The sequence below is a fragment of the Mobula birostris genome, chromosome 13 (assembly GCF_030028105.1).
Source record: "Mobula birostris isolate sMobBir1 chromosome 13, sMobBir1.hap1, whole genome shotgun sequence".
NCBI classification, from domain to species: Eukaryota; Metazoa; Chordata; class Chondrichthyes; order Myliobatiformes; family Myliobatidae; genus Mobula; species Mobula birostris.
In genome coordinates, this window is record NC_092382.1 from 12,051,583 (window position 1) to 12,075,469 (window position 23,887).

The 23,887-nt window shown below is 45.9% G+C and overlaps 2 protein-coding genes across 2 annotated transcripts in view; one reads left to right on the forward strand and one right to left on the reverse strand.

Moving 5' to 3' along the window:
- The window catches only part of LOC140207810 (uncharacterized), a 174,981-nt gene that overhangs the window by 32,719 nt on the left and 118,375 nt on the right, over positions 1–23,887 (forward strand). The window contains exon 3 of the mRNA XM_072276373.1: positions 22,933–23,523. Within this exon, the coding sequence (XP_072132474.1) occupies positions 22,933–23,523 (591 nt within the window). The remainder of the gene's footprint in view (positions 1–22,932; positions 23,524–23,887) is intronic.
- On the reverse strand, positions 2,476–11,789 carry LOC140208375 (uncharacterized). The gene is made up of 2 exons (XM_072277017.1): positions 11,761–11,789; positions 2,476–4,547 (listed from the first exon to the last, which is right to left on the reverse strand). Exon 2 carries the CDS (start codon positions 4,146–4,148, stop codon positions 2,772–2,774), a length of 1,377 nt encoding a protein of 458 aa, XP_072133118.1. The 5' UTR covers positions 4,149–4,547; positions 11,761–11,789; the 3' UTR covers positions 2,476–2,771.

The following is a 23,887-nucleotide window of genomic DNA, read 5'->3' on the forward strand; positions in this document are numbered from 1 at the left end:
GCATCTTTTGAATTCTTCAATTAAAACCAACTCTTTCAGGCTGTTGAAATCATCATTTACATTTTTATATGTGCACCAGCGGTCAAAACACAAACTTCTCATAAGCAAATTTCATATAAATCTAGTTCAGAGATTTCCTCAAATGTCTAGACTTTTGCCTGTATGCTTCTGGGACCAACTAATAAGCTTTGAGCACAGCCTCTTTCACTGTGTCATAATCAGCTGCTTCATCAACTGTCAAAGCAGAATAGGCTCACTGAGCCTTCCCCTTAATTACACTTTGTAAGAGAATGGGCCAACCCTCTTTTCACTACTTTAAACCCTGAGCAACCTTCTCAAAATGCTGAAAGTATTTATCAACCTCTGCCTCGTCAAATGGGGGTACCAATTTAACTTCCCGACTGGCCTCAAACTTATCACCAGAGTCTCACGCTAGACCTCTTTGCTGCAATCTCTCTATCTTTTTCAGTTTGAACATCCTCTACCTTTCTGCTTCCTCCCTGTTTTTCTGCCTCTTCTCTCTGTTTTCCTGCCTCAAACTGCCTCTGCCTTTCCACAACCTCCATCTTTATTTTTTCTAACTTGTACGGGAGCTCAAGCTCACTAGGTTTACTTTCAGGAAACACCTCCAACTCTTCCACTTTAAACACACCCTCAGATACATAATACTCAGCTATTATCCTCTGCATCTGTGACCTCCTCATTGTCAATTTCATCTTAGCAAGTTTTAACCTTTTAGCAATACTCAATAGTTCAATCCTTCTGGCGTCCTCTAATGCCTCAGAGGTTGGCGCTTCCAGACATGTATCAACATCCATTGCTTCTCATTTTCTACACACAAGTAAATCAAAAGGGATTTCACCAATGAAATCGATAAGTAATCTATACGGCCCCAAATCTGTTCATATCCAGGATGCAGGCCCCAATTTTTTTATGAACCCTAACACTTTAAAAATGAACCAGCAGCAATAGACTACACCTGGAGTCTGGTTTTGATGTTAAAACCACTATCTTTATTAGTATCTACTTCTAATATAATAACTTAAGCAAGATAGGTAGTGGTGGAGGGAGTACATTCAGATTGGAGGATTGTGACTACTGGTGTCCCACAAGGATCTGTTCTGGGACCTCTACTTTTCATGATTTTTATTAACAACCTGGAGGTTGGGGTAGAAGGGTGGGTTGGCAAGTTTGCAGACGACACAAAGGTTGGTGGTGTTGTAGATAGTGTAGAGGATTGTCAAAGATTGCAGAGAGACATTGATAGGATGCAGAAGTGGGCTGAGAAGTGGCAGATGGAGTTCAACCCGGAGAAGTGTGAGGTGGTACACTTTGGAAGGACAAACTCCAAGGCAGAGTACAAAGTAAATGGCAGGATACTTGGTAGTGTGGAGGAGCAGAGGGATCTCAAGGTACATGTCCACAGATCCCTGAAAGTTGCCTCACAGGTGGATAGGGTAGTTAAGAAAGCTTATGGGGTGTTAGCTTTCATAAGTCGAGGGATAGAGTTTAAGAGTTGCGATGTAATGATGCAGCTCTATAAAACTCTGGTTCGGCCACACTTGGAGTACTGTGTCCAGTTCTGGTCACCTCACTATAGGAAGGATGTGGAAGCATTGGAAAGGGTACAGAGGAGATTTACCAGGATGCTGCCTGGTTTAGAGAGTATGCATTATGATCAGAGATTAAGGGAGCTAGGGCTTTACTCTTTGGAGAGAAGGAGGATGAGAGGAGACATGACAGAGGTGTACAAGATAATAAGAGGAATAGATAGAGTGGATAGCCAGCGCCTCTTCCCCAGGGCACCACTGCTCAATACAAGAGGACATGGCTTTAAGGTAAGGGGTGGGAAGTTCACGGGGGATATTAGAGGAAGGTTTTTTACTCAGAGAGTGGTTGGTGTGTGGAATGCACTGCCTGAGTCAGTGGTGGAGGCAGATACACTAGTGAAGTTTAAGAGACTACTAGACAGATATATGGAGGAATTTAAGGTGGGGGCTTATATGGAAGGCAGGGTTTGAGGGTCGGCACAACATTGTGGGCCGAAGGGCCTGTACTGTGCTGTACTATTCTATGTTCTATAAACAATAGTTAACAGTGGTATGTGTATATATGTGTGTAAATATAACTCCCACCCTACTGAGCTCGGGGGAAACAAGGCTTGGAGTCTTGAGACGGTAAAGTATGAAAGTTCAGCTCAATCACAGAATAGGTGATGAGAGAGAGATATTTGTAATCCAGGGTAAATGTTGAGAGAAGGCAATTATGTCAAATTCCACAGTTTCCACGGTGGTAAAACGAGAGAACAGTTGCTGTAGAATTTATCCATCGTTGTTCCAAATCCACATACGAATTATCACCAAAAGTGACTTGTCACAAGGGGTATCGTCTTCAAGTGAATTACCACACCACACCCAGGCAAGGGTTAACACATAAGTGGTCTTCACAGGATACCCCAAATCCGATCCACTCCTATAGATCAAACGAGGTGACAACCACACATTCAATGTATGCTGAATCGATAATTAACCCAACCTTGTGGGCAGAGGAAAGTTCTAAACAGTGACCCTTGGCCACTCGTTCCCTTGTTTTGAACCTTCCATTTTTCCTCCTTTATCTCCACCTGACTCTGAGTGTCTGTGTCCTCGGTTAAAACTAAACAAGCTGTGAGTGATGTAAACGAGATGCGAGTCAGACTGATTCGCCTTAATCTCTCTCCCTCTTAAAATGACAGCCCACAGCAAATGAAACCTAGGGATTCATAACAACGGTCACTGCCCATTGTGAACTGACTGATGTGCCAGTAGTTGGGATGACTGAGTGAATCCCTTCCCACATTCTTTGCAGGTGAATGGCTTCTCCCCAGTGTGAACTCGCTGATGTCTCTGTAGGCTGGATGATCGAGTGAATCTCTTCCCACATTCCGAGCAGGTGAACGGCTTCTCCCCAGTGTGAACTCGCTGATGTATCATTAGGGCAGAAGAGTGAGTGAATCCCTTCTCACAGACTGAGCAGGTGAACGGCTTCTCCCCAGTGTGAACTCGCTGATGAATCTGTAGGTCGGATGACCGAGTGAATCTATTCCCACATACAGAGCAGGGAAATGGCTTCTCCCCAGTGTGAACTCGTTGATGACTCTGTAGGTCGCATGACCGAGTGAATCCCTTCCTACAGACTGAGCAGGTGAACGGCTTCTCCCCAGTGTGAACTCGCTGATGACTCTGCAGGTTGGATAACTGAGTGAATCTCTTCCCACATTCTGTGCAGGTGAACGGCTTCTCCCCAGTGTGAACTCGCTGATGACTCCGTAGGTGGGATGACTCAGAGAATCTCTTCCCACATTCTGAGCAGCCGAACGGCTTCTCCCCAGTGTGAACTCGCTGATGAATCTGTAGGTCGGATGACCGAGTGAATCTATTCCCACATACAGAGCAGGGAAATGGCTTCTCCCCAGTGTGAACTCGTTGATGACTCTGTAGGTCGCATGACCGAGTGAATCCCTTCCTACAGACTGAGCAGGTGAACGGCTTCTCCCCAGTGTGAACTCGCTGATGACTCTGCAGGTTGGATAACTGAGTGAATCTCTTCCCACATTCTGTGCAGGTGAACGGCTTCTCCCCAGTGTGAACTCGCTGATGACTCCGTAGGTGGGATGACTCAGAGAATCTCTTCCCACATTCTGAGCAGGTGAACGGCTTCTCCCCAGTGTGAACTCGCTGATGACACTGTAGGTGGGACGACCGACTGAATCTCTTCTGACAGACTAAGCAGGTGAACGGCTTCTCCCCAGTGTGAACTCGCTGATGTAACAGTAGGGTGGATGACTGAGTGAATCTCTTCCCACAGACTGAGCAGGTGAACGGCTTCTCCCCAGTGTGAACTCGCTGATGACTCTGTAGGTGGGATGACCGAGTGAATCTCTTCCCACATACTGAGCAGGTGAACGGCTTCTCCCCAGTGTGAACTCGCTGATGTACCAGTAGGGTGGAAGACTGAGTGAATCCCTTCCCACAGTCTGAGCAGGTGAATGGCTTCTCCCCAGTGTGAACTCGCTGATGACTCTGTAGGTGGGATGACCGAGTGAATCTCTTCCCACAGTCTGAGCAGGTGAACGTCCACTCCCCGGTGTAAACACGCTGGTCAGCCATTACGTCAAATGACTGAGTCAATCCTTTCCCAGAAATTCAGCAGATGACCAGCATCTACCCGGTGTGAACTGACTGGTGTGTCCACAGGTGAGACGACTGACTGAATCCTTTCTCACACACAGAACAGGTGAAAGGCCTTGCCCAGTGTGAACTTGCTGATGTACTTTCAATTGAGATGACCCAGTGAATCGATTCCCACTGTTTGAGCAGGTGAACGGCCTTTCTCCTGTGTAGAATGACGACTGTGCCAGTCTGTCAGATGATCAAGTGAATCCCTCCCCACTGTCTGAGCAGGAAAGATGGTTGATTGAATCCCTTGCTCCACTTCTTAAATGTCTAGACAGAGACAGCAAAACTGGTGTTTGAGATTCCTGGAGACAAATTACTTCTCGTTTTAACCTGTAAAAAGATTTACAAAATCCATCAATGGGTGAAGGACAACATTTCAGATGAGATTACTTGAGTTGCCAAGGTTTGTTCTGGTATCACACTGTTACAGTGAGGTTCAACCCAAGTTGGACAGAGAAATCATCTTCTGACTGGTCGCAGTGCTGGTATCTGGAATGACCATCAATTCCCTGATGCTCTTCCTGTCTCTATCAGAATGGGGCATTTCTGCCATCTCCAGTCTGTTCCTTGGCTCAGTTTGACTCTCTCCATTGGTATTATTCCCTGTTCCTGCTGAGCCGCATGGGTGCCTGGCCCCACAGTAACTGAAACACTCTCACGCAAATAGTCTTTCTTGACATGCAACTGGGGTTTTCTTGTATTATTAACTTAAGGTGCCACAGTTTTAACACCATATAAAAAATTCCTGCTGAGATGAATGGTTGGTCCACACAGCTGTTAAAAGGACTTAGAGTGAATTTTTGTATTATTTCAGGTTCTTTTCACAGTCATAGAAAATTACAACACAGAAACAAGCCCTTTGGGCCATCTAGTTTGTGCTGAACTATTTAAACTGCCCAATCCCATACTACTACCATCCAGGTACGTATATAAACCTCTTAAATGTTGAAATTGAGCTCGCATTCACCACTTGTGCTGGCTGCTCATTCCACACCCGGATGACGGTCTGTGTGCAGAAGTTTCCCCTCATGTTCCCCTTAACGTTTCACCTTTCACCCTTAACCCATGGCCTCTAGTTGTAGACCCACCATCTCAGTGGTAAAAGCCAGCTTGCACTTACCATATCGAGAACCCTCATAATCGTCGTATACCTCCATCAAATCTCCACTCAATCTTCTACATTCCAAGGAATAAAGTCCTGACCTGTTCAATCTTTCTTTATAACCCAAGTCCTCCAGACCTAGCAACATCCTTATGAATTTTCTCTGAACTCTTTCAACCCCTTTTACATCTTTCCTGTAGGTTGGTGACCAAAACTGCACACAATACTCCAAATTAGGCCTCACCAATGTCTCGTGCAGTGTGAACATAACATCCATCTCCTGTACTCAGTACTTTGGTTCATGAAGGCCAATATGCCAAAATCTTTCTTTCCATCCCTATTTAACTGTGACACCACTTTCAGTGAATTATGGACATGTATTCCCAGATCCCTTCCTTCTACAGCGTTACTCAGTAACCGACCATTCACTGTGCAATTCTAGGTCCTACCAAAATGCAACACCTCACACTTGTCTCCATTAAATTCCATTTTGCATTTCTTCACCCATTTTTCCATCTGGTCCAGGTCGCACTGCAAGCCATGATAGTCTTCCTCACTGTCCACTACACCCCCAGTCTTGGTGTCATCCACAAATTTGCTGATCCAGTTAACCACACTATCATCCAGATTACTGATATAGGTGACAAACAGTAACAGATCCAGCACTGATCCCTGTGGCACACCGCTAGTCACAGGCCTTCAGTCAGAGAGGCAACCATCTGCTACCACACTCTGGCTTCTCCCAAAGACAGTGTCTCATCCAATTTACTATCTCATCTTGAATGTTGAGTGACTGAACCTTCTTGACCAAACTCCCATATGAGAATTTGTCAAGTGCTTTTGCTAAAGTCCATGTAGACAACATCCACTGCCTTGCCTTCATCCACTTTCCTGATAACTTCCTCGAGAGACTCTATAAGATTGGATAGACATGATCTGCTGCCTATCCTTAATCAGTCCACATCAATCCAAATACTTGTATATCCGTCTCCTGCACACACATTCCAATAACTTTCCCACTACTAATGTCAGGCTCACCAATGTATAAATTCCTAGTTTATTTTTAGAGCCTTTCTTGAACAGCAGAACAACATCGGCTGTCCTCCAATCCTCCAGTACCTCACCTGTCACTAAGGATGACTTAAATATCTGTGCTTGGGCCCCAACAATTTCTGCACTTGTCTTCCGCAGGGTCCCAGGGAACAACTTGTCAGGCCCTGGGGATTTATCCATGCTAATTTGCCTTCAGACAGCAAACAGCTCCATCTCTGTAATCTTTACAGGGTCCATGAAGTTGATGCTGCTTTCCCTCACTTCTATAGACTCTGTGACCATCTCCTGAGTAAATACGGATGCAGAAAATATCTCCCCCATCTATTTGTCTCCTCATATCGATTACCATTCTGACCTTCCAGAGAATTAATTTTTCCCCTTGCCATCTTTTCGCACTTAACATATCTGCAGAATCCATGAGGATTCTCCTTCACCTTGTCTGTTGGGGCAACCTCATGCCTTCTTTTATTTCTTTCATAAGTGTTCACCTGAATTTCCCGTACTTCATAAGTATCCCATTTGTTCCTATCTGCCCGTACCTGGTATGCACCTCTTTTTTATTGATCTGGGAGATGAAAGCCAAAGGGGTGATGGAGCTGCATGGTGGGAGGTGGGAGTAGGGGAGGGTTAAACTAAAGTTGCAGGGAGAATGGGAGCCTGAATAACAGAACAGATAGTGGAGGTGTTGTGGAGACAGATGTTGTTCAGTCCTTAGGCAAAGTCAGGAATTAAAAACATTGAGCATGGTGCAGTGAATATGCTCAATCCTGTACATTTCAATACAGGGAGCAGCGTAGGAAAGGCGGATGTGTTCAGGACATGGATCAACATCTGGAATTATGACACTAGGATCTGGCAACTGTGGCCTGGGACAGGCTGCTTTATGGCAAAGGTGCGCTTGGTAAATGGGAGGCCTTCAAACCGAAATTTTGAAAGTACAAGGCGGGTATGTGCCTGTCAGAATAAAAGGTAAAGATAGAAATTGTAGGGAACCTTGGTTTTCAAGAGATATTGAGACCCTGGTGAAGCACAAAATGGAGTTGCAGAACAGGGACAGGCAGGTAGGTTCTTATGGAGTTTAAGAAATGCAAGAGAACACATAAGAAATAAATCAGGATGGCTAAAAGGCATGAGATTCCCCTCGCAGAAAAGATGAAGGATAATCCTCAGGGATTCTGGAGATAGATTAAGAGCAAAAGGACTGCAATGCACAAAATTGGTCCTCTGGAAGACCGGAATGGCAAACCATGTGTGGAACCAAAGCAGATGGGGGAGATCTGAGTATGGAATGAGCTGCCAGACGAGGTGGTAAATGCGGGTTCTTTTTTAACATTTAAGAATAAATTGGACAGATACATGGATGGGAGGTGTATGGAGGGATATGGTCCGTGTGCAGGTCAGTGGGACTAGGCAGAAAATGGTTTGGTGCAGCCAAGAAGGGCCAAAGGGCCTGTTTCTGTGCTGTAGTTTCTATGGTTCTATCTCAAATATATTTTTCATCTCATTTACTCAGGAGATGGACACAGGGTCTATGGGATTGTGGAAAAGCGGCATTAAAATCGTGGACCCTGTACGGATTAAAGAAGAGGAGATGATTGCCATCCTGAGGCAGATTAGGGTGGATAAATCTCCAGGGCATGACAAGGTGCTCCCTTGGACCCCACGGGAGGTAGTGCAGAAGTCGTTGGGGCCTTAGCAGATATAACTAAATCATCCTTAGTGACAGGGGAGTTATCTGAGGATTGTAGGATAGCCAAAGTCATTTCGCTCTTCAACATAGAGCATAGAAATCTACAGCATATTCCAGGCCATTCAGCCCACAATGTTGTGCCAACCATGAAACTTACTCTAGAAACTGCCTGGAATTTCCCTAGCACATAGACCTCTATTTTACTGAGCTCCGTGTACCTATCTAAGAGGCTGTTAAAAGACCCTATTGTATCTGCCTCGACCACCGTTGCTGGCAGTGCATTCCACACACCCACCACTCTCTGTGTAAAAAAAACTTAATCCTGACATCCCCTTGGTATCTATTTCCAAGCACTTTAAAACTATGCCCCCTCGTGTTAGCCAGTTCAACCCTGGGGAAAAACCTCTGGCGATCCACACGATCAATGCCCCTCATCATCTTATACACCTCAAAAAGGCTCCAAACATAAACAAAGAAATTATATATTGCTTTGAAGATTTGTTAGAAGTATACAAAATTATGAGGGTATAGATCGGGTAAATGCAAGCAGCTTTTTCCACTGAGGTTGGGAGGGATGACAACCAGAGGTCATGGGTAAGTGGGGAAGGAGAAAATGTAATGGGAACACGTGGAAAAGCCCTTCACTGAAATGGTCGTGAGAGTGTGGAATGAGATGTCAGCACAAGTGGTGAATATGAGCTTGATTTCACAATTAAGAGAAGTTTGATAGGTACCTGGATGGTCGGGGTATGGAGGGCGATGTTCCTGGTGAAGGTAGTTGCATTAGACAGATGAAATGTTTTTTCGACATTGACCAGATGGGTCAAATACCCTGTTTCTGCACTGAACTTCTCCATGTTTCTATGACAGACAAGCTGGACAAACTTGGTTGGAAGGGAAAAGGTAGGAGTGACAATGGAGCAGCGATGGCTGGAGTTTCTGGGAGCAATTCGGGAGCTGAGTGACAGATACATCCCAAAGAAGTGGAAGCATTGGAAAGGCAGGAGGACACAACCGTGGCTGAAATGAGAAGCCAAAGCCAACATAAAAGCAAAAGAAAGGGCAAACAAGAGAGCAAAAACTATTGGGAAGCTTTTAGGAACCAACAGAAGACGATTAAAAAAAAAGTCAGATGAGCTCAGGGGGTGGAATTATGTTACTGTAGTCACTAATGAGTCTTGGTAGCACCCAACAGTCTGAGGCATTTAGAGTAACAAAATAACTGGGGCCTAAATATCTCTTGAAAACCAAGGTACAATATGATAATTCCCCGTCCTGAGCTCATCTGGCTTTCCTACAATGCTTCTTGCATTGTGATATACACAGCTCAGCACATTCATTGCACCATGCTCAACCATTTGATTGCTGACTCTGTCAGAGGTCTGAACAACATCTGACTGGTGTCAAGAAAACAACCTCTCGCTCATTGTCACAAAAACAAAGGAGCTGATTGTGGACGACAGGAGGAATGGAGACAGGCTAACCCCTATTGACATCAATGGATCTGGGGTTGAGAGGGTGAACAGCTTTAAGTTCCTCGGCACAAACATCACCGAGGATCTCACATGGTCTGTACATACCGGCTGTGTTGTGAAAAAAGCACACCAGCACCTCTTTCACCTTAGACGGTTGAAGAAGTTCGGGATGGGGCCCCAAATCCTAAGAACATTCTACAGGGACACAACTGAGAGCATCCCGACTGGCTGCATCACTGCCTGGTATGGGAACTGTACTTCCCTTAATCGCAGGAACCTGCAGAGAGTGGTGCGGACAGCCCAGCACATCTGTAGATGTGAACTTCCCACTATTTCAGGACATTTACAGAGACAGGTGTGTAAAAAGGGCCCAAAGGATATTGGGGACCCAATTCACCAAAACCACAAACTGTTCCTGCTGCTACCATCCAGGAAACGGTACCACAGCAAAAGGACCAACAGGCTCCGGGACATCATCTTCCACCAGGCCATCAGATTGATTAATTCATGCTGATACAATTGCATTTCTATGTTATATTGACTGTCCTATGTACAAACTATTTATTATAAATGACTATAAATTACACATTGCACATTTAGTCGGAGATGTAACGTAAAGATTTCTACTCCTCATGTATATGAAGGATGTATGTATTAAAGTCAATTCAATTCAATTCAGCCTCTCCACTCTCTGTTCTGTCATTCTGGCTCCCACTCCCCCTACAACTTATTTTAACCACATCACCCTCTCCCCACACTAGCACTAGCAAGCCTTACCACTATGATATTGGTCCCCTCTTGTTCTGTTCCCCTAACAAATCCCCTATCACCACTTTGACTTTCCTCTACCAGGTAATCCCCTGCAACAGTTTCTAAAGTGGTCCACCTGTTGTTGGCGGGTTGGACACAAGAGTACTCTGCAATGGCTATTTAACCTCATTCCCCTTCCTGACTCTCACCCAGTTTCCTGTGTCCCGCACCTTGGGTGTAACTCACCTCTCTTCATGTCATATCTATTACCCCTTCCAACTCCCAGCTGATCCAAAATTCATCCATTTCAAGTTCCAACTACGTAAAGTGCAGGGTTACAAGCTGCAGCTGGATGTACATCTTGTAAGTGAGGGCATCAAGGACACTGGAGGTCTCCCCACCTTCCCACCAATGTCCCCTCTAATTTGTAATGACCAGTGTGCACATAAAGCTTCTACTGTGCATTTTTTTACTCAGTGACAATACGTGCACAGTGAATTTTAAATAGAGAGCCATTCATTTTAACAGCTAGCAAATCACTGTCAATAAGAACTGTGATGTCCTATGGGTTTGATCAAGTTCATCTGCACTCTCACACAACCTGTATAGTCGGCCTGTAGCGGGTAATGAAGGATTTTCTCTCCACAACTGTTCCACACCGTCCATATGTGGTTTGCTTGCTAAATGACTCTTAAAAAGGTCAGATTTCCAAATATCACTCCACTTCTTCCCACTTGTAAATTCTCCAGTAACTTTTGCATCACCACAATATACACAGGTAACACCAGTTTCTGTATTGTACATAAATATTTCCCCTGAACCCTCCCCCAGGTGACTGACGGTGGTGAACTCAGTGATGGCAATGCCAATGAACATGAAGGGAAGGGCAGTAGTCTGTCTCATTGGAGTCTGGCACATTTGTGATGTGAAAGCTACTTGTTGCCCAGGGCAAAGGTGTTTGATATCATTATGTACCCAGAGAGAGTGGGACAAAACATGTTCTCACGGGTAGAAAAGTCCAGAACAAGAGGGGGTGGAACAAGCAACAGACACAAAATGCTGGAGGAACTCAGCAGGCCAGGCAGCATCTATGGAAAAGAGTACTAATGCTGAGTTCCTCCAGCAATTTGTGTGTGTTGCTCGGATTTCCAGCATCTGCAGATTTTCTCCTGTTTGTGACTGGAGGCAGAACAAAGGTGATTTTCACAACAGCTGATGTAAAAGATTTTGTTCCCTTTCTCCGAGTTCCCGATCCTTGCATTTAGACAGCTGGAGCTCAGCTCTGTCTGAGAGACCCATCGGTTCCCATTCCCTCATCAGCCGGAAGCTCCCCGGGGCCCGTGTACGGATGGTGGGGCTGAGAGAGAGGGAAGAGAGCAGGACTGTCCCGGGATTGCGGGTCACGGAGTCCGGAGTCACAGCAACTACCCGAAGTCGGTGTTGACAAATAACCGCCCGCCAATTTCCTCTTACCTGCACCGATCCGCCTGAGGCCCTCTGTATTATGTGCGCATGCGTGCATTCGAACGTCATCGATCCAGACGCCTGCGCATTTGATCGGCGCTTCAGCGGCAGCGAAACTTCATACGCAGGGTTTTATGGGTAATCACGGTGCCATTAACAGTGTCTGCAAGCACCGGTTTCATGTCCATATCTCAGTTTTTTTTGTGTGTATAGAAAATTCAGCAGCTGTTTTAACGCAGAAAGTGGCTCCCATAAACAATTTACTTAATATCAACGTGTATCTAATGCCAAAGTACAATCCTCTTACAAATACAGATATGAAACACAAGAGATTCTGCAGTTGCTGGAAATACAGAGACGCACACACACAAAATGCTGGAGGAACTCTGCAGTTCAGGCAGCAGCTCAGCAGAGGAGTATACAGTCCAGGCATGTTGAAGGAGCTCGGCCTAAATGTTGTCTATTTATTCTCTCCACATTTGCTGCCTGATCTGTTGATTTCCACCAGTAATTTGCAAAAAATAACCATCTTTTTTTCGATCAAGCAGTTTCCAAATGTTTCTGATCTTTCATTTGTTGCCACATCATGCTGGTCTCATTCTTCTTCCTCCTCATAAACGCCAGACCCCATCTCTCTCTTGAGCCCCAGAGCCCTGACTCAGGCTGGCAACCCTTTGGTTTCTGACTCTGCACATTCAAAGATTCACTCGCTAGTCTGCTGCCAAACTTTAGAGGTGCATTGCAACAACCCAGCTGTCTGAAGCACAGTCCTTTGAAATGAGTGAAAATGACCCAAACATTGAAAACAGCAGGGAAGAAGGAGTTTAACCAACTTCGTCCTGAGCCCTGGGGAAAATCAAAACCACAGTGAGCTCGTCGTCTTATGCAGACTGGAGAAAATCATGCAGGACATTCATGCAGGCGTATAGGATGATTAGAAGCATTGGTCGTGTGGATAGTCAGAGGCTTTTTCCCAGGGCTGAAACGGCCAACATGAGGAGGCATAGGGTTAAGGTGATTGGAAGGAGGTAGAGAGGAGATGTCAGAGCTAAGTTTTTTTTTAAACAAAGAGTGGTGTGTGTGTGGAATGCACTGCCAGCGACGGTGGTAGAGGCGGATAAAATTGGGTCTTTTAAGAGACTCCTAGATAGCTACATGGAGATTAGGAAAATGCAGGGCTATGCGGTAGGGTAATTCGCGGCAGTTTCTAGAGTAAGTTACCCACAACCTCGGGCCAAATTGTCTGTAATGTGCTGTAGATTTCTATGATTTCTATGAATTTTATGAAATTCAAGGGAAGTCTCCTATCCCACGCAGTGATAACTGGCTGCAACCTGTCATCACAGGGAGGGTGAGAGGGGAACAGCAAGGATAGATGTTCATATACTGATATGGAACAGAAACATGGGCAGGGATCAGACGGGCTGAGTGGCCTCTCTAGTGTACGTTGTGAGTGTGGTAGAGACAGTAATTACACAGGATATGATACAGAACTGATTTATCTTTCAAAGATCCACAATATTAAACATCAGTCTAGTTTAAGGATAACATCAGCAGAACGGACTCCTCCAATCCTCAGTGACCAGGATTCAGTCCTGGGTGCGATGAGCAGCCGCAAGAACTGCAGAATCTGTCAGTAACAATCCCTCATGAACCTGCAGCTGCCGTCAGTCACCGTGATTTAACACGGAGCTAATTTGACCTTCCTCCCTGATGTGAAATTACTGGTGTTGCAGCAGCTGGGATGATTGAGTAAATCTCTTTACTCACTCCGGGCAGAAATGTGGTCTCTATTTATTGTGAACTCACGGAGCATCACAAGGTGGGTTAACTGAATGAGTCTCTTCGCACACACGGAGCAGGTGAACGGCCGCTTCCCAGGGCGAAGCTGTTGGTGTATCTGGGATGTCCCACTGAATCCCTTCCAAAATGAGAGCCAGTGAATGACGTCACACTGCTATCAACGTCATGGCAATGTATCCAATCAGATCACGGACATGGACACGTGACCGGGCTCTCCTTGCAGCGAGTGGGGCGCCGTCTTCTCCAGCATCTCCGTCCCCACATTCAAGGATCGGCGACATTCAAGCGCTGGTGAACTGACAGAAACAGCGGGACCAACGTGCTGTTGTGTTTGAGATTCCCATACACAAATCCTTTGACTTTTCTACCCTGTTAAAAGTTTACAAAGCACGTCAGTGGGTGAAGGACAACATTTCAACTCAGATAATTTTAGTCTCCATGGTGCCTTCTGATAAAACACTGTCACAGCTCAAAACAATTTGGAGGAACAAAATTTTATCTTCTAACTGTCTACAGTTCCGGCATCAGGCACAATAATAAACTCCCTGCTTCCCTCTCGGTATCAAAATGGATCATTCCTCCCCTTCCTCAGTCTGTGACTTGGCTCCGTTTGTCTGTCTCCTTCGCATTCTGAGCATGCGCCACACACCCACTAAGATCACATTTTATTTACACGGCTGCGACTAGAGACTTTCTGATTATTATGTCCCTCCTGGCATCTGACGGTGGTAAACTCAGAGTCAGCAATGGTATTGACCTTCAGGAGTAGGTGATTAGGCTTTTTCGTTGGCGATCGATAAACTGCCGGTAGTGTGTGTTTGGATGAGTGGGTCGTTTTCAGACCGGAAGGAGGTAGCGTTTGGAATATTCCAGAGATCAGTCCCTGACCACAGTTCTTCACAGTTTAATGGCCTGGCGGAGGCAGCGAGATGTGAGATGTCCCAGTCTGCTGGTGACGCAGAAAGAGCGGAGTTGGGGGAGGGGAGGCTATTCCCATACTCTTTCGTAGCTTTGCAATCTGTACACAGTGCACTGTGGGGCTGCAGTGGCGGGTTCCATTGCTGGGATCAGTGCACGGTCACTGTGGGCTCTGAGGATTTTGTGAATAAAGCGCCATTCTCCAATTCAGAATCTCAAGCCGGGGAGCAAGCCTATCATTTGTATATTAAAGTTGTATTTAGGGCATTGTGATAACCAGATACTATAGCCCTCCACGACATCTCTATCCAGTCCTTTCAATATTCGACTTCATTCGTACATTTGGCCAGCGGGCCATCAATACTGTCATCCGATGCATTGACATAGAACTCGCTAATACAATAGTAAATTTTTCTCAGCTACAACCCTACGGCTTTAAGCAAACAATGTTACTTTACTTGCTTGCTAATTATATTTTCTGATAATGTGTGAGTGCAAACTTGCAATACTTTGTCATATTATTAAATTAAGTATTATATGTTTTATTGTACCAGTTATACACTGAAATGCACTGATAGGCTATGGTCTTGTTAATGTCAAAACTACCACTGTATTTCTCTTTAGCTCTGCAATTCATGTATTTCTTTCATCTTGGTTTAGTGCTTGATATTATAAGAAGCCCTAGTCATTCATATATATATATATAAAATACACACACACATATATATGTATATTAGATTAGATTTGATTAGATTATGAGAACACGCAGTCCTCTTTTATTGTCATTTAGTAATGCATGCATTAAGAAATGGTACAATGTTTTTTTTCCAGAATGATATCACGGAAACACATGACAAACCGATTTAAAAACTAACAAAAACCACATAATTATAACATATAGTTACAACAGTGCAAAGCAATGCCGTAATTTGATGAAGAACAGACCATGGGCACGGTAAAATTCTCAAAGTCCCTCGAAAGTCCCATCATCTCACGCAGACAGTTAACCTCCAACCTGCCGATGCAGCATCCTGGAAGCATCCGACCACAGTCCGACTACGAGTCCATCCGAAAACTCCAAGCCTCCGACCAGCTCTCCGACTCCGAGCACCGAGCACCATCTCTGCCGAGCGTTCCGACCCCGGCTCCGGCAACAGGCAATAGGCAAAGCCGGGGATTTGGGACCTTCCCCTCTGGAGATTCTCCATTGCACAGTACCAGCGGCAGCGAAGCAGGCATTTCAAAAGTTACTCCAGGTGCTCCTCCGTGCTTCTCACGGCTGTCTCCATCAAATCCAGATTGTGCACGGCACCCTAGTTGCACACACGATATTCATTCCGAACGGCCGTGCGCACTGCATCGAATCGCCATCTTCTCCTCCCTCCAGTATATGCATATATGTATATCTGTATATGTGTGTGTATACATACATACACACACACATATATAAATAATGTCACACATATATAATATATATATATATTTATAATGTCACACCCAATTTTTATACCTTCTCATTACATGAATGGGGCAAAGAAAGTTGCCCAGTACACGAAATGAGCAGGTACACAAATTGGGTGTGACTTACGAGAGGTGATTGGTCAGTTCGTGTCCTTAGGTGGAAGAAGTCAATTTTAGAAAACCTAGCAAATTTTCAATATCTGAAACAGAAATACCAAAAAAAGTTATTAACGTCGAACTTTCTGCATAATCACTCAAAGATTTGCTCAAACCCAAGATCAGGCCCAACTCACTGCTGCCCGTATTGGAGGAACACCGGCAAAGTGCCTGCGTTTAGCAGGAGGTTCGCCACTGCACCACCGGTGGCCGGAGTCGGGAGGGACAAAGGAGAGGCAAATCACAAACACGACAAAGTCTGCAGACGCTGGAAATCCAAAGCAACACAAACAAAATGCTGGCGGAACTCAGCAGGCCGGACAGCAACTATCGAAAAGAGTCGACAGTCGACGTTTCCAGTTGAACCCTCCTTCAGGACTGAGATGAAATGGGGGAAATATCTGAATAAAATCGGGGCGGGCGAGGAAATGTCTCGCTGGAATGTGATAGGTGAAGCCAGATAGGTGGGAAAGCTCATTTGCAGAAGAAAATAGAATCTAATAGGAGAGGAGAGTGGAGAATAGGAGGAAGGGATGGAGCAGTGGACCCAGAGAGAAGTGATCAGCAGGTGAGAGGGGGTGAAAAGTCAGAGAGGAAGAAAGGGAGTGGGAGGGAGGGGTGAGGGGGAGATTTGTTCACCGGAAGGAGAAATCGATATTCATACCATCAGGTTGAGGAGGGGGTTACCGAGACGGAATATAAGGTGCTGATCCTGGACCCTGAGGGTGGCCTCATCTTAGCACAAGAGGAGGCGATGGGTTGACACGTCGGAATGGGAATGGGAATGAAAATGTTTGAACACCGGAAGTCCCGCTCTGAGCGGATAGTTCAAAGCTTTACTTATTATCAAAGCAGGTATCCATAAATAACGCTGAGTTTTTTTTCTATTCTCCAGAGAGCCACGAAACAAAGAAAGAGCATGAAAGTCGATCAGACAGAAAAATCAAACTCCCACCCCACCCCCGCATAAAAAGAACGGCATTGCGATCATCAACCCCCAAAACCCACCCCTCCCGCACAAAAGGGAACAATAACATCAACATCCCCCCCAAAAAAACACAACCCTACCCCGCACAACTGCGGAGGATCTGGTGTCACCAGTGTCGAGGCGGCCGCATCGGGAGCAGCGGACACAACGGGCGACCCCGGAAGATTCACAGGTGAAGTGTCGCCTCACCTGGAAGGATGTTTGGACAACGGAGAGAGTTCGGCCGTCCGGCCCTTTCACTGTGACACCCCGAACTCCACATCAAATCCGTCCAAACCAATCTGGGTGAACTTTAATGACCAATAAATATAATTCCTCTCAGCGATCAGCTGTCTGAGTGATCCCCTGACTCTGAGAGGAAGGGGTGTCTCTGGTCCACATTGTCAGGGTGTTGAGTTTACCAGGAGACAGAGACTGCAGGGACGGGAGGTTTTCTGTTGACTAATACACTGTGTGTGGACCCCGCTGGCAATTCTGGTGTTGTGACCCGAATCGAGACAAACACCAGGCTGCCCACTCCACCAACAACACAGCACAGCCGGACACATAACAGGGGACTTTACATCTCACAACACTGGATTCAGTGATGAAACCCGTGATTAATGTTGTTGTCCCACCGAAATCATCAGAAACGTCCATTCAGGTGTTTCTAAATACGAGCGCTCCCCCACAGGTGACGTCACACAGGTGCACGCTCGCGCCTGACGTCACAGATGGGCTCCCCACACCGGGATCTGCCCTCACGTGCGCCGTGTCTTACGTCACCCACGCGCTGGTGAGCTCGAGCTTTATCGGTTTAACGGCTGGACTACTAATCACGTGACCAGTCCCTCCCCCCACTGCTGTCAACAGAGGATACAGGCACCTCGCTATTCCCATTGGTGCGAGGCGATGTCAATCACTTCTTACAACCAATAGCCGAGGTGGACCAGCCGAGAGGGCGTTATCCCCGATGAATCCGTCACCCGGCCAAGGCGCGATTTACCGTGAAAGCGGAACAAATCCGAAAGTAAATGTCCGCTTTCTGATTTATTTCCATTTCCCTCCGAGGGAACAAAATCTTTGACATCAGCTGTTGAGAAAATCACCTTTGTTCTGCCCCCATGTGAGATGAGGAGAGGTGAGGTACACCCCAGGTGCGGGACACGGGAAACTGGGTGAGAGTCGGGAAGGGGAATGAGGTGAAATGGCCATCGCAGAGTAATCTTGTGTCCGTCCCGCACAACAACAGGTGGACCCACTTTAGACACTGTCGGGGGGATCACTGACAGAGGAAAGTCAAAGGGGTGAGAGGGGACTAATATCCCAGTGGTGAGGCTCGCTAGTGCTAGTGTGGGGAGAGGGTGATGTGGTTCAAATAAGTTGTAGGGGGAATGGGAGCCAGAATGACAGAACAGATAGTGGGGAGGGTGAACTGACTTTATTACATACATCCTTCATATACATGAGGAGTAGAAATCTTTACATTATGTCTCCGTCTAAATGTGCAATGTGTAATTTATAGTCATTTATAATAAATAGTTTGTACACAGGACAGTCAATATAACATAGAAATGCAATTGTATCAGCATGAATTAATCAGTCTGATGGCCTGGTGGAAGATGATGTCCCGGAGCCTGTTGGTCCTTTTGCTGTTGTACCGTTTCCTGGATGGGAGCAGCAGGAACAGTTTGTGGTTGTGGTGACTCGGGTCCCCAATATCCTTTGGGCCCTTTTTACACCCCTGTCTCTGTAAATGTCCTGAATAGTGGGAAGTTCACATCTACAGATGCGCTGGGCTGTCCGCACCACTCTCTGCAGGTTCCTGTGATTAAGGGAAGTACAGTTCCCATACCAGGCAGTGATGCAGCCAGTCAGGATGCTCTCAATTGTGTCCCTGTAGAAAGTTCTTAGGATCTGGGGCCCCATCCCAAACTTCTTCAGCCGTCTGAGGTGAAAGAGCTGCTGTGCTTTTTTTTTAAAATTTCTTATGTGTTCTCCTGCATTTCTTATACTCCATAAGAACCTGCCTGCCTATCCCTGTTCTGCAGCTCCATTTTGTGCTTCCCCAGGGTCTCAATATCTCTTGAAAACCAAGGTTCCCTACAGTCTCTATCTTTACCTTTTATTCTGACAAACACACACCCGCTTTGTACTTTGAAAACTTCACTTTGAAGGCCTCCCATTTACCAAGCACACCTTTTCCATAAAGCAGCCTGTCCCAGTCCACAGTTGCCAGATCCTATTATCTTAATTCCAGGTGTTGATCCATGCCCTGAACACATCTGCCTTTCCTACACTGCTCCTTGTATTGAAATATACAAGATTGAGCATATTTACTGCACCATGCTCAACGTTTCTCATTCCTGAATTTGTCTGAGGACTGAACAACATCTGTCTCCATAACCCCTCCACTATCTGTTCTGTTATTCAGGCTCCCATTCCCCCTGCAACTTTAGTTTAACCCCCCCCCTCTACCCCCACCTCCCACCATGCAGCTCCATCACCCCTTTGGCTTTCCTCCCCCAGATCAATAAAAAGGAGGTGCATACCAGGTACAGGCAGATAGGAACAAATGGGGTACTTATGAGATACAGGAAATTCAAGTGAACACTTATGAAAGAAATAAAAGAAGACATCAGGTTGCCTCAGCAGACAAGGTGAAGGAGAATGCTCATGGATTCTGCAGGTATGTTGAGTGTGAAAAGATTGCAAGGGAAAAATTAATACTCTGCAAGATCAGAATGGTAATCCATATGACGAGACAAAATAGATGTGGGAGATTTTTTGCTCAGGAGATGGACACAGAGTCTATAGAAGTGAGGCAAAGCAGCATCAACTTCATGGACCCTGTACAGATTACAGAGATGGAGGAGTTTACTGTCTGAAGGCAAATTAGCGTGGATAAATCCCCAGGGCCTGACAAGTTGTTCCCTAGGACCCTGCGGCAGACAAGTGCAGAAATTGTCGGGGCACAAGCACAGATATTTAAATCATTCTGAGTGACAGGTGAGGTACTGGAGGATTGGAGAACAGCCAATGTTGTTCCACTGTTCAAGAGAGGCTCTAAAAATAAACTAGGAAATTATACATTGTGAGCCTGACATCAGTAGTGGGAAAGTTATTGGAATGTGTGTGCCAGTAGGAAGTTCTTTGGATTTGGGGCCCCATCCCAAGCTTCTGGTGGAAGAGGTGCTGTTGTGCTCTTTTCACAACACAGCCAGTATGTACAGACCATGTGAGATCCTTGGTGATGTTTATGCCGAGGAACTTAAAGCTGTTCACCCTCTCAACCCCAGATCCATTGATGTCAATAGGGATTAGCCTGTCTCCATTCCTCCTGTCGTCCATAATCAGCTCCTTTGTTTTTGTGACAATGAGGGAGAGTTTGTTTTCTTGACACCAGTCAGATGTTGTTCAGACCTCAGACAGAGTCAGCAATCAAATGGTTGAGCATGGTGCGATGAATGTGGTGAGCTGTGTATATCACAATGCAAGAAGCATCGTAGGAAAGCCAAATGAGCTCAGGACAGGGAATTATGATATTGCAGCCATTATTGGGACTTGTTTGCACCCGACGGTCTGAGGGATTTTGAGGGACAAATTTGTGGAGAGATCGCAGACCATGCTAAGAAACAAAGGTTGATTCAGTAAATGATTTTAACTTTCCATATATTGACAGGGACTCCCATACTGTAAAAGGACTAGCTGGGGTAGAGTTTGTCAAATGTGCCCTTAATCAGTACGTAGAATTCCCGACGTAGAAGTGTGCAATAAGCTGTTAGGAAATGATCCAGGGCTGGTGACAGAATTTAGTGATCATAATGTTATGAGATTCAAAGTAAATATGGAAAAAGAGTGGTCTGGACCATGGGTTGAGATTCTAACTTGCAGAAAGTTCAATTTTAATGGTTTCAGAAAGGATCTGACAAGTGTGGTTTGGGACAGGCTGTTTTCTGGCAAAGGAGTACTTGGTAAGTGGGAGGCCTACAGAATTGAAATTTTGATGGTGCAGAGATTGTACGTGCCTGCCAAAATAAAAGTTAAAAGGTTACTGGTGCAGGGAACCTTGGTTTTCAAGAGATACTGAGGCCCCAGGTATTTTGTTCCTCTAAATGCCTCAGACTATCGGGTGCAACCAAGACTGTTAAATGACTACAATATCATAATTCCACCCCCGAGGTCATCCATCTTTTTTTTAGTCATTTTCTGTTGGTTTCTAAAAGCTTCCCAATAGTTTTTGCTCTTTTGTTTGCCCTCTCCTTGGCTTTTATGTTGGCTTTGGCTTCTCATTTCATCCACAGTTGTGTCCTTCCGCCTTTCTACTGCTTCCACTTCTTTGGGATGTATCGATCACTCAGCTCCCGAATTGCTCCCAGAAACTCCAGCCATTGCTGCTTCATTCTCTCTCCTACCTTTTCCCTTCCAAACAAGTTTGGCCATCTTCTCTGTCATAGAAACATGGAGAAGTTCAGTACGGAGACAGGATATTTGGCTCATCTAGTCAAAGCTGAAAGAACATTTAATCTGTCTAATGAAACTAACAGCACCGGGACCATCGCCCTCCATACCCCTACCATCCAGGCTCCCATCCAAACTTCTTTTAAATGGTGAAACTGAGCTGATATTCACCAGTTGTGCATTCCATACTCTCATGGCCATTTCAGTAAAGAGCTTTTCCAAATGTTTCCGATAAATTTTATTCTTCCCCACTGACCCATGACCTCTGGTTGTTATCCCACCCAACCTCAGTGGAAAAAGCTACTCGCATTTGCTCTATCTATACCCTCAAAATTTTGTATACTTCTACCAAATCCTCAAAGCAATGTATAATTTCTTGTTTATGTTTGGAGCCTTTTTTGGTGTATAAGATGATGAGAGCATTGATCGTGTGGATAGCCAGAGGTTTATTCCCAGGGCTGAAATGGCTAACACGAGGGAGCATAGATTAAGGTGCTTGGAAATAGAAACCTAGGGGATCCCAGGGGTAAGTTTTTTACCCAGAGAGTGGTGGGTGCATGGAATGCGCTGCCGGCTATTTGTGTGAGTATTTCAGTTACTGTGGGGCCAGGAACCCATGCAGCTCAGTGGGAACAGGGAATAATACCAATGGACAGAGTCAAACTGAGCAAGGTCACAGATTGGAGATGGCAGAAATGCCCCATTCTTATAGAGACAGAAAGAGCATCAGAGAGTTTGATGGTCACTCCAGATTCCAGCTCTGTGCCCTGTTACAAGATGATTTCTCTCTCCAACTTGTGTTGAACTTCACTGTAACAATATGATGCCAGAATAGACCTTGACAACTCAAGTGACCTCATCTGAAAGGTTGTCCAACACTGATTGATGGATTTTGTAAATCTTTTTTTACAGGTTAAAAATGACAAGGAATTTGTCTACTGGAATCTCGAACACAACACGCCAGTTTTGCTGTCTCTGTCCAGATATTTAAGAAGTGGAGCAAGGAATTCACTCGACCATCCTTCCTGCTCAGACTGTCGGGAGGGTTTCTCTCGATCATCAGACCGACTGGCATTCCCATCATTTTACACAGGGAGGAACCCATTCATCTGATCAGACAGAGGGAATGGATTCAGCCAGTCCTCTGAACTGAAGGTACATTAGCAAGTTCACACTGGACAAGGCCATTCACCTGTTGCGTGTGTGAGAAGGGATTCAGTCGGTCTTTCCACCTGTGGACACTCCATTCAGTTCACACTGGGCGGAGGCTGGTTATCTGCTGAATTTGTGGGGAAGAATTCACTCGATCATCTGACCTAATGGCTCACCAGTCAGTTCATACTGGGGAGTGGCCATTCATCTGCTCAGACTGTGGGAAGGGATTCACTTGCTCATCCCCACTGAAGGTACATCAGCGAGTTCACACCGGGGAGAAGCCATTTGCCTGCTCGGACTGCGGGAAGGGGTTCACTTGCTCATCTAAACTGAAGTTACATCAACGAGTTCACACTGGAGAGAGGCCGTTCACCTGCTCAGACTGTGGGAAGGGATTCACTTGCTCATCCGAACTGAAGGTACATCAGCCAGTTCACACTGGAGAGAGGCCGTTCACCTGCTTAGACTGTGGGAAGGGATTCACTCGGTCATCTCAACCGAAGGTACATCAGCGAGTTCACACTGGGGAGAGGCCGTTCACCTGCTCAGACTGTGGTAACGGATTCACTCAGTCATCCGAACTGAAGGTACATCAGCGAGTTCACACTGGGGAGAGGCCATTCACCTGCTCAGACTGTGGGAAGGGATTCACTCAGTCATCCGACCTACTGTTACACAAGACAGTTCACACTAGGGAGAGGCTGTTCACCTGCCTGGACTGTGGGAAAGGATTCACTCAGTTACCCACCCTAATGGCACACCAGCGAGTTCACACTGGGGAGCGGCCCTTCACCTGCTCGGATTGTGGGAAGGGATTCACTTTGTCATCTCAGTTACTGAGTCACCAGTCAGTTCACACCGGGGAGTGGCCATTCACTTGCTCAGTGTGTGGGAAGGGATGCACTTGCTCATCCCAACTGAAGGTACATCAGCGAGTTCACACTGGGGAGAAGCCATTCACCTGCTCAGACTGTGGGAAGGGATTCACTCGGTCATCTCACCTGCAATCACACCGGTCAGTTCACACTGGGGTGTGGCCATTCATCTGCTCAGTGTGTGAGAAGGGATTCACTCAGTCATCTCAGCTGCAGAGACACCAGCGAGTTCACACTGGATAGAGGCCGATGAGCTGCTCAGACTTTGGGAAGAGATTCTCTCAGCCAAATCAACCAGATTTGCATCATTGAGTTCGCACTGAGGAGAGGCCATTCACCT

What these genes read in the sequence shown, in the direction of transcription:
- LOC140208375 (XM_072277017.1), bottom strand. Translation starts at nt 4,148, where the DNA reads ATGGCTGACCAGCGTGTTTACACCGGGGAGTGGACGTTCACCTGCTCA.